A 12,100-nucleotide genomic window follows, 5' to 3' on the forward strand; every position below is an offset into this window, starting at 1 on the left:
AAAAAAAAATCCCCGGCTTCAATCAACCGCTGGTTATTAGTCTTCTTCCTATCCATCCAGCTCGGCATGGATCTTTTCAAGTCTCTCCTTGAGGCATCTGCAGTTTTTGAGATTGTACAGAAAAGCCTCCGAAGCGCCTTGGATCCTCCATTCAGCCGTGTAAATGTTTTTTTTTTTTTTTTTTATCATTAAGACTCTGGTCATTCACTGTAATGAAGTCGGCGAGCCAAAGACTTTTCATTAACGCGTTGTAATTGTTTCTGAAGAAATATTCTGGAATGTCATTCAGACAATCGTGTTGCCTCTGGCCGGGGTGACTGACTCGGCATCCATTGCAGATTTTTTCTCTGTACCGATGCAGCACCCTCTCCAGAATATCAACCAACTCCGATTTCACTATGTTCATAAACAGAGACGTCTTGGCCCCAGGAGTAACATCAGCAGCAGTAGTACTGCAAGATGTGGGTGTCCACAATGGTGGTGATGATAGGAGACAGGAGTTTGTTCCTGGCTGCAACTCGCGGGGGGAGACTTGGTTTTTCTCAGATCCCTGGCTAGTTTTCAACGGTCGTCTTAGTGGGGTCCTTCGTTTTAGATGATTTGCTGAGTGGGGGGTGGACTTATTGCGTTGAGTGGGGGGATTCATCTGTAGAATTGAGAGTTTTTTAGAAAGTTCTTTAAGCGTTGTAGCTTTTTCATCTATCATTTTCAACCAAGCAGCAAGAGGTCAAATTTAAGAATAAGTAATAGTTTGTCACGATTTTACGGAAAAGTCAGAGCGCGATGTCGCATCTTAAAGACAGCTTGAACTGGATAGATGGTTAGTCTTTTTTCAAACATACCATACGTTCTGCATGTTAGTATATTTGGCCAATCGGGTTAGGCCCTACTGCCCCACTCCCTCAATAGGGAAGTCACGCTTTGGGAAGAGGTGTTTAATTTCACAGATCTGACTTGATTGTTGTTGTGATGGCTGAAGGAAGAGGGACGGGGGAGGAAAATTCAGAGGGTGAAGAAGCAGAAAGATAACTTGTTTGTAAAACGGACAGCACGTCAGTTTCAGGAAAGATGACACCGGTTTGATGCATGACATGCCAAATATCCTGAAGCCCTACAGAAAAAGGTACAAGTATATTGTGTTGAAAATATCGCAAAAAGTCGTAATATTGTATAATGTATTAGTTGCATGTTGTATTTTGATAAAAATCACTGTGTAGTTTTTCAAAAATATAATGGAAAAAGGAGAGAAAAACAAAATATCACAGTATGTTGAAAAATATGAAAAAAGTAATGTTGTGTTAAAATAACATGAAAGAAATCACAGTAAAGCATCTAAAAACATATATTTTAAAAAAGTTATGTTAGTCAAGTCAAGTTATCAAAACCGCATTGTTTCATCGAAACAGTGTTAAAATCACAAACTCTCCATTTAGAGTTTGATTCTTTAAGAAACTAATTTCATGACAAATTAATGAATATTTTACCAAGTTATAAAGTTTTGCATCCATTAAAGTGTAACTATAAGCAGGGGTGCACATAACTGGTACGCAGGTACGCATGCGCGGCAACAATCTGAAATGCGTAACGTCACTTGTGTCACAACGCGCCTTTGCGTACCTGATAGGTCATCAAAACAAAAACACATATTTCTTCTATACGTGTTTCTTGTCAACACTCAGTGGAGTAAATTATTAGACATGTCCAAAAAAAACAAAGACATTAAGCAGCCACTTTGCCGTTTCGCTCCCTGCAAAAATCTTCGGACTTTCTATGACTGATTGAACTGGGTGCTGGCCGTGCCGCGCAGGACATAACCGACGGACCTGTGAAGCTTCACAGGAGAAAGAGGCTTAGATCACTGGACGACAGAGTTGGTCGCCGTGTGCACAGACGGGGCTGCTGTTAACGTCGGTGTGTACAACAGAATTGTACCAAAACTACGTCAACTGGCTGCGGTGGGAGACTCCCCTGTGCACATTCTGTGCCCCGCGCACACACTGGAGAACTGCGCAAAATCAGCTGATCACAACGTTCACGCTCTGTGGTCAAGCTGCTGCAGTTTTATTTACAACAAAGTGGAGTAAAACACACAGCTGCCTGCAAACTTACTCAGGCTGTTAATGGAAGAGTTTGAAATCAGACAGGGTTAGGTGGATGAAGTGTTACTCAAGTAAAATTAGAAAAGTATTATCATCAACACCTAGTTAAAGTAGCGACAGTAAAAGTAGTCATTTTGCAGATTGGTCCATTTCATAATAATGTATATGATATGTTTTATAATTATTGATCATTAAAGTGTTTAAAAATTAGTTTGAATGACTTTGTATAGGCTACTGCAGGGTAGCTTGTGAATTTACTCCAGGTGGAACTAAAGTCTGATTTAAGACTTGATTATATTTCACATCATTCATCCAGATCTGTGAAGTAACTAAAATGTATTAACTACATGTAGTGGAGGAAAAGTACATGATTTACCTCTGAACTGTAGTGGAGTAGAAGTACAAAGTAGCATAAATTGTACCTAAGTACAGTACTTGAATAAATGTACTTTGTTACTTCCCTCCTCTGAAATCAGATATGACTACAAGTCATGTGATAATTTCTTAGTATTTGATCCTTCAACTTGGCCTCAGGAAATGCAAGGACTTCACAGTTTTGGCAACAAGTTTTGGAGAAAGCAAATCGGAGGCTTAAAAAGAGACAGGGAGGTGCATCTTCATCATCTAGCATGCAAGAAGTGTAAATAGAGGACAGTGAAGGAGACACTGAGGAGGACAGTGAGGAAGACTGCACTTATTAAAACCACGCTTCATGTGGGGTGAGTACCAAACGCTGTCTCCTGGTACTCATCTGAGTAACTCACTAAAAAAGTTATGTGCACCCCTGACTATAAGTATCTTTGTAGGAGAAAAAAACAAAAATCATTTAAGTTATTTCCAGAAAACTGTATTGTCTTACTAGAAAATGCCTTTAAGAGTCACAGTCTTAAAGAAAATCTGTTCAGAAAAAAGTACTATCTTCACTTTTTTTTAACTCTTTCTCATAAAAAAGTCCCCTTGATCTCTTCTCCATCATAATCTTTGAGTTTGTAAACAGATGGTTGATGAGGTATGCGTTCGGACGCCGTAAATAATTAGTCGGTATAACTCTGTTCATATTTTTTATCAAAGACCCCTCTCGCCTTGGAAATTCTTACAAGTTCCCCCTCCTCAAAGTTCATTTTCGTAGCACCTTTCCCCCACTGATGCTAGTGACCCCCCTTTGTATGCTAATTACCCCTTTGTTCGAGGTGTTATCACATGTAGGTGTGTTCAGTTAAACACTGAGATTTTCAACATACTACTCTACAAAATGATTTTTTCATATTGTTTTGACAAACTATACTTGACTTTTTTACGGAAAATCATGACAAACTTTAATGTGACTTATTCTTAATTTTGCCATACTAAAGTAAGACTTGAAAATACTATATCGTTGTTTTTTTAATTATATTTCAACATATAAAACAGAACTTTTGTTTGTGTTAACATAACATTGACTGGCTTTTCCTTGATCATTTCAACATGAAATGAGTTTTATTTTTTATTTTAAATGATATTTTAATATAGCATATTGGCGGGGATAATATTTACGGGCCCTTTGAGTAGAATGTTAAAAAGTAAGCTAGTCCCAGACTGTAGGGCCCACTCCTTAGGTTGGCTCCACTTAGGTTAAATTACTTTAGTTAAAATGAGGACATTCTAAATATGGTTAACCTGTTTCACGCCTTCCCCCTGGTACCGGGCGGATAAACGCGTCATTTGCAGGAAACAACGTCTAAGGAATCTTAATATTGAATAAAACTATGAATGTGTTATATCCATGTAACGGGAAGAAACTCAGCTAACTGATCTTTTTAATTTTTTTTTTCAAAAAAAAACCCACAATGCTAGCACTCAGCCTCTGAATTAGCCTCGATCGAAAAAACGGGACCGACAAAGGCACATAAACTCACTCAGAACTCCCTTATTACTTATCCTAGATGCACAACCAAACACTATTTTTTGGTGTCCTGGAGACACTGAATCTAACGGTGCCCACCTCAACACTCAGTGATAAACATTCGCGACGCTATCAACGAAAGCGTACATCATCACATGTGGAGCCAAGAAGCTAAACATGTAAATATGATTTACCTTGGTCAAAAGTGGTCTTCAATGGCATTAAAACGATAAAAAAACGATGCTGCAGTTAATCCATAGGTTCATCCTATGTGTCTGTGCCTTCTTTGAAATTATTTCTGATAATCCATAAGCAATACAACTGCGTTTTAGTTTCCAAACTCCAGAAGGAGACATTCCTCCAGTTTAGTTTCGCTTTCCACACGCGAAGCGGCAACATTTTTTCTTTACAATGTGTGTCTATGTGATTCTCCTCCTTCGATTCTATTGGCTCTAACGGTCACAAGGGTATGTCAACCAACCAGATCGAGCAAGGGGGGCCAGAGATAGGTCAAATCCACCCAAATGACCCCAGATGGCCCAGTTTTTGGCTAAATCTCTCTAAAAAGGTCAAATTTCACTTGTTTTGCATCAATCTTGATACAGGGTACTTATTATATGTTGTACTTTGGATTCCTAAAGCTTTTAGTCTACTAACCCATCATCCAAGGGTAGTTTTCACTATCTGTAAAAAATAATTTTTGGACGGACACTATAATTTACAGTTTTTTACTATGTAAAATCTGAATTTTCTTTAAAATAAAAAACATTTATATTGATTCTGACACTTCTACATCCAACTCACAGGTTTATCATTACTTTGAGAAAAGATTATTAATTTAACCCTTTTAGAAGGGAAGATATGGTCATTTGTTCTGGGAATGTCATTTTCGAGCCTGAGACCTGAAAAACAGGCTCAGAGTGGAACAGGTTAAAGTGGAGTAATTTGAGTTGTCTGATGCACACAAGCCTGTTTTTTTGTTTGTTTGCACTGCTGTGTGCACTTAAATTGATGTTGATGGCTAAATTAGTTATTGGTTCAAATGTACTGAGTTCTGAACATGTCATCTAAATGTAGAAATGCCTTGGGCATATGGTTCTTGTTTCAAAAACAATGCAGCATTTTATTTATTTGTTTGTCCTGCTTTTACAACATACAGTATAAGCACTCCTATGTTGTTGTTGTAGTACTTTAGCGTATCTGTAGCTATTAACATGATTGCTCATATTTCAAGCCATATTATTCCTGACCCCTTATTTTGGATCAGTTTTCATCAACCAGCCACCATTCAAAACTGCATACATACATCTGTTTTTCCCCCTCACAACACGAATTTTAAATTTTAAAAACCCTACATCTAATTTAGAGAGGACAACTAAAAGTAGTAGGTGACTTTTTTATAGATCAAGGCTAATTAGATTGACAACACAAGGGTCTGAGAGTCTCACAGTTTTGTCCTCCCAACAGTGTAAAATAAATTTGATGCAGCAGTGAGTCATTGCAGTTCATTATGTGTTTGAATATATCAAAATGTTCTAAGAAATGTTTTAAAGCACCCAGGACTCTCATTTTTGCCAAGACATGACTTAATACACGATGCAAGTTATAAAAGCTTTTGCCTGGAAGTAGCAGATTAAGTGATTTAATGGTGGAGCAGGATTGTTAAGAAACCCAATTCCTTACAAAAGTACTTTATATTCTACCAAGAAAACGAATTCCTTACAAAGTACTATTCTATCAGTTGTAAAGTGTTGCACACTTCAAAGTGTATCTAAAAGTATCCTAGTAACACAAACAAACACAAGGAAGAAAAAAGCAAAAATCAGTAAAGCCATCTAACAAAACATATATTTAAAAAAGTAATGTTAGTCAAGTCAAGTTATCAAAACGGCATTGTTTCATCGAAACAGTGTTAAAATCACAAACTCTCCATTTAGAGTTTGATTCTTTAAGAATCTCAATTCATTACAAATTAATGAATATTTTACCCAGTTATAAAGTTTTGCATCCATTAAAGTGTAACTATAAGTATCTTTGTAGGAGAAAAAACGAAAATCATTTAAGTTATTTCCCGAAAACTGGATTGTCTTACTAAAATCCCAAAGTGCCTTTAAGAGTCACAGTCTTAAAGAAAATCTGTTCGTCTTAGTGGGGGTCCTTAGTTTTGGATGATTTGCTGATTGGGGTGGGACTTATTGCGTTGAATGTCTGTATATTCAAAATGTAATGGAAAAAGGAGAGCAAAAAACAAATATCACAGTATGTTGAAAAATATGAAAAAAGTAATGTTAGTCAAGTCAAGTTATCAAAAACTGCATTGTTTCATCGAAACAGTGTTAAAATCACAAACTCTCCATTTAGAGTTTGATTCTTGAAGAAAACTCAATTCATTACAAATGAATGAATATTTTACCAAGTTATAAAGTTTTCCATACATAAACGTGTATCTTACAGTTCCTTTGTGAGAGAATTACGCACAAATCTGTCATATCAAAACATTCTATTGCAGTATTTTATCTGTTTTATGTGCACTGTTGGAGGAGCCTGTGACCTATGTTTTTCATTGACATATCTACACTGTAGCTAATGGGCATATGCCATAAAGCCTTGAAACTTGAACCTTAAAATGATCAGAAACTGCATTGTCTCACTGAAAACAGCTCTAAAGAAAACCCAATTCCATACAAAAGTACTTAACTTTCTACCAGTTGTAAAGTGTTGCTCACTTCAAAAGTGTATCTAAAAAGTATCTTAGTAACAAAAACAAAAGCATTAATGTTAACAACGCCTCAAAGGGCGGACTCCTGAGTTCCGTAATGCCCCCCTACCATGGCACTTGGACTATTTACATCATCCAGGGCTCAACACCAGTAAATGTAGCCTCATGTAACTTCATATAGGGATTCATTAATAGTTGTGTGAAGTAATTAAACATTACAAAATACAATATCAGGGGGTCATTAACATATTTTAAATTATTATTTTCCTCTCAGAGAGACTTTGTTGTAGTTAGTAAAGTAATTAAACATTAGTTCACAAGCCATACAACTTAAGAGAACATCCTTAGTTAACACAAATCATATTAAAAACGAATCTAATTTAGAGAGGACAATAAAAGTTTTAGGTGACTTAGTGAGTGAAAATTAATGGCTGATCAGCAAAATCAGGAGGTGACGGGCAGGGGGGAGGGGAGGGGTGGGAGGGGGTGTGAGGGGAGACAGTCTCACACATCCAGACTCCATTTTTCATGAAGAGCCTCAGACGGAGGGTCTGAACCCGGCACAGATACTGCATCCGTTTCTTGACTGGAGCTCCCTACGGATGGCGGTAAGTTGTCACAGGCGTCTCGCTGATTAAACCCATATCGATGCGTCTCTTTGCCATTTTCGTTTTTGAAAGTTTAGGTGACTTGGTGAGTGGAAATGACTGGCTTTTTATCTAGTTTGCACGGATTTCTTTTTTACCTAGCTCCACCCCCACCTCTATCTTCTGACATCACAGCAAAAGGAAGGGGGGAAGGGGTGGGAAGGGGGCGGGGTGAGAGGGGGACGGGGTGCGAGGGGGATGGGGATGGGGTGACAGGAAGGGGTGAGAGGGGGACGGGGTGCGAGGGGGATGGGGTGCGAGACATGTTACAACACCTCACCACCCTCACATCAAAGGACATACATCAAAGGGCTAATTAGAGTGACATCAAAGGCTTATAACACGCCGGTGCGATATCACACCTCACCCCCTTACATCAAAGGACAGACATCAAAGGCTAATTAGATTAGACACCAAAAGGATCTACTACAAGGGGGGAATTCACACCTACATGTTACAAACACCTCACCCCTCACATCAAAGGATAGACATCAAGGGGTCAGACATCATAGGCTAATTAGATTAGACAACAAAAGGATCTACTACAAGGGGGAATTCACACCTACATGTTACAAACACCTCACCCCTCACATCAAAGGATAGACATCAAGGGGTCAGACATCAAAGGCTAATTAGATTACACAACAAAGGATCTACTACAATGGGGAATATCACACCTACATGTTACAAACACCTCACCCCTCACATCAAAGGATAGACAACAAAGGGTCAGACATCAAAGGCTAATTAGATTACACAACAAAGGATCTACTACAATGGGGAATATCACACCTACATGCTACAACACCTCACCCCTCACATCAAAGGATATCACACCTATCCGTGAAATCACACCTACACGTGATAACACCTCGAACAAAGGGGCTCATTAGCATATCAAAGGGGCTCATTAGCATACGTAGGAGGCGGGACATAGCAGGTGTGACCTGTCACTTTTTATGCATACTAATGTGATTGAAACAGCATTTGTAATACTACTCTAAACTATGCATCTTTGCTGAGAGTTGAAACATTGAGATTGTCTTTGAGATCCCGTCGACTTTCCTCATTTAATAAATTACATTTGCTCAAAAAATTAGTTTCGTCCCTGTTCATATGAACTTAAAGTTAAAAAGAAGATAAATACTTTTCATTTCAAACCATTTCTGCTTTATTGAACTATATCTTCCACAGAGCTCAGTGAGACGATATTTAAAGTTTTTTTGTTATGTTCGTCAACAGATTTCATTTTTAATAGTGAGTTGTTTGAGAAAAGTTGAGGTTAGTATTCATCACGACTCACATGTTAGATGTGTAGTGTACGGTTGTCTGGAACTGTTGTTACACCTGTGCTGTTCCCACTTTATCTGATACACAGAGACTGAAAAAGACATGGACACATGTTGCAATAGTTTCAATCAAACTGAAAAAATAAAACCTGATTTGAATCAACACAGACAAGCAAGTGAAATACAGCATCTGTGGAATAAAGAATGTCACTGTTGTTACTGTTTACTGTTTTGCTAATTCTTTGAATGTTACATTTGTACTTGCATGATGAAGATTAAATGAATGTTGTATTATTACATAATATGAAAACATTTAGTTTGAGGCACAACAATACCAGAGTGACTTCCCAACTTAGGGTAAATGAATGTTGATGTAATTACCTTTGACGTCTTTTTTTACTTTATTTCAGAGCTCTAATGTATTCACACGGAACAAGTAAAAACCTAACTTTAACAGTCAGACCCTTTTTGATTTCCTGCTCATTACAGCATTGAACACCAGAGGACAAAGACACTGACTTTTTTCTCTACTGCCCTCAAGTGGCCAAACAATTAACAACAAATACTTTTACAGATTCAAACCAAAAACATGATTTATTCCTATCAATGCACTTTTGAAAATGGCACCTTCGTTGTAGTTTTCTCAAACATATATAAATGGAAATCATATTATATCTGATTTTATTTGATTAACGTTTGTTGGTGCAAGTTTGTGTTACGTGAAGATTACTAGTACTACTACTGCTATGAAGTGGCAACAAAACATAACAAAGTACTTTTAAAGCACAAACATGCTTTATTCTCAGGAATGCACTTGCAGTTGATGAACTTCTGAACATCGAAAGTGAAACAATATATTATGATTGATAGTAATTTAATAAATTAAAGTGGACCTATCATGCTATATTTGAATAATATAGTGTATGACCATACCTATATAAGGCATATTTATACTTTTTTTTTTTCAAAATACCAAACAGATCATGCATTTTAGCCATGCCTCATTTTGCTCAATTTGAAATTTTTTAGATCTGTTTTAGCAAGGGTTGATTCTGTGAGCAACAGCACCATCTACTCGCCTGGCATATGTACTACAACGTCTCCAGCGCTTTCGAACGGCAATGCCGTGGTTGTCTCCTCCTGATTGGTGGAGTTGGCCCAATAGCCGTAGCGCCACCGTCCTGACATCAGGAACGTGTTCAAATCTGGATCAGTTTTTAGCAGATCCGTTGCAGCCCCTTTTTTAGAGATTTGGGTATGGAGGAAAATAGAGAGGGTTGTGTTTTCTGACACTTGGTGAGTTCCCTGGAACACCGGGGACACATATTCATGTATAAAAGACGTACAAAAGTGCATTTTGCATGATAGGTCCCCTTTAAGTTGCATAGTGGCAGTAGCGTGGGGGGGGAAGAGATTGATACTAAATGTGAATGATCATTTATATTTTGATTATATAATAAAGGTATAAATGTTGTGGGGGAAACTTCTGTGTAGCAATGCAGGAGGAGTCACCGACTCAAAAGGAGACACAGGGAGAGCTGGAGCTTTGATGGCAAACACTGATGGGTTTATTTGGAGCTTCGGCCGGAGAATTCACAAAACAAGTCAGAGTCAGAGGTTCTGACTTCAAGGTAGAGTTGCCACGTCAATTCTGAAGAACTCTCCCCCAGACCCGTGTATTTAGCTAGTTCAGAGAGAATAATCAACATTGTGCATAACAAGATAGAATCATAACACCTCTATTAGCTGACGCCATCAGGCAGGAGCAGGGAGACAAAACACTGAGAGCACAGCAGCCAAGGTTACAGGTGCGTGCGCTCAGTCAGGACATGAACTGATAAACTGGGCCTTGGAAAATATTTCCCCAACAAATGTAATGTGATGTTTGACATTAATGTCTTTATGATCAGACATGTGAAAAGCATCTAGTAATACTTGGCCTGGTTATATGATCTTGATGTAGGAACAATTATTAACCTTAACATGAATATTATTGTTGTGGTGAAAGGTGAGGGGTGACAGTATGATATGATTCTTACCTGATGTATATTTAAAAATATATATATTATATTGATTGTTTTTATTAATAAATTGTATTTATTGGTTTATATAGTATTTTTTCTCTCTGTTTTTATTAGTTTTTGTTGTTATTTTGAGTTCAATTATTAATTTTAATTTAATTAACTATAATTGTCATTTCTTTTTAATGATGTATTTTTTCTCTATCATGTTAATTTTCTTGAAATCCATTACAAAATTGAGAAACAAAGAAAAATGCATATGTTTATGCACACATGAAAACACACACACTTTGATATGTTTTCATTCATTTAAGTTTGAGATCGTATTCAATCGAATTACCTGTGTCAATATATAACATTCATGGAAATGAAGGTTGGTAAAATGACTTCTTTCCACACATATAAGTGTACATTCATGTCTTTATTGTGGTCCAAAGCATGTTAACAGAGTAACAGTTTTACAGTGACCTGGTTCAATCAGACATATGTAACATCTCAGTTGCTAAGGACAAGTTATGCGAGATGCACAAACTGAGGGAGAAGTATAAGAACACATGTAATCGTCCCATTTATGATAATAGTTGGTTTGGCCACAGTGTTGATCTCCTCGAAAGTTGTTCGGCTCTCCTGTATACCAAAAGAATAACTTGGCTGCACACCCATCAGACCACATCCATCTTCCTTCGTGGTGGAGGTCACTGAGTCCGATCCAGGTCCATCTCTCAGTAGGGTCAAAGTTCTTGATCAGTGATGTGACAAAATCATCTTCGGCCTTACTGTGGATAGACACCAGGTTGGCTCCGTCTGACACACAGTGGAACTCTGCTTCAGCCCAGGTCAAATATGTGGCGGTGTACTTGTAGCAGCGGTTGTTGAAGGAGTACCAGAACATGGGACAGCTGCCACGCTCAAGCTTCACTTGAGGGTCCTCTGAAGGAGACACAGCACCCAGAGCCAGACCCAACAGGAAGAGGAACAACAGCATGATGATGTCTCTCCGTCACAGGAGCAGGGTGAAGGGTTGGTTGTCGGTTGAGTTTATTTGAAGCCTTCGATGGGATAGAGACTCTGAAGGATACAGATGACTGGGGGCTTTTTTATATGCATCGGAGAGGGTGTTTTCACTGTTGGCTTAATATTATTGGTCAACTGAACTTGGCATACTCTGTCTGTTTCACACAACCACACAGTATCTGGACATCAGCTAAAAAAAGACTAACGGCTCAGCTGGCGATGTCACACGAAATCCATCATTTATTTTCAACCAAACCAAATAAAGGTATTAAATAAAACGTTTGGACTGCCAAAGAGTCCCAGAAAAACATGCAGGAAAATGTTGATGGTAAGTGATCACAGTCTGTCGAAGTGTGTTGAAATAAGCTTTTTCATGCAAAGAAATAGACTAACCAGCACATCGCACTAAAGAAATGTTCAAAAGTGGGT

The 12,100-nt window shown here is 38.0% G+C and overlaps 1 protein-coding gene across 1 annotated transcript; it reads right to left on the bottom strand.

Annotated features, from left to right (window-relative positions):
* Nucleotides 1–11,059: 11,059 nt before the first annotated feature.
* On the bottom strand, nt 11,060–11,715 carry LOC117484042 (lactose-binding lectin l-2-like). The gene has a single exon (XM_034132467.1). The coding sequence runs from the start codon at nt 11,640–11,642 to the stop codon at nt 11,160–11,162; it is 483 nt and encodes a 160-aa protein (XP_033988358.1). The 5' UTR covers nt 11,643–11,715; the 3' UTR covers nt 11,060–11,159.
* Between the last annotated feature and the right edge of the window lie 385 nt (nt 11,716–12,100).

This window comes from Trematomus bernacchii, unplaced genomic scaffold (genome assembly GCF_902827165.1).
Source record: "Trematomus bernacchii unplaced genomic scaffold, fTreBer1.1, whole genome shotgun sequence".
NCBI classification, from domain to species: Eukaryota; Metazoa; Chordata; class Actinopteri; order Perciformes; family Nototheniidae; genus Trematomus; species Trematomus bernacchii.

Coding starts and splice junctions, on each gene's coding strand:
- LOC117484042 (XM_034132467.1), bottom strand. CDS start 11,642: ATGCTGTTGTTCCTCTTCCTGTTGGGTCTGGCTCTGGGTGCTGTGTCT.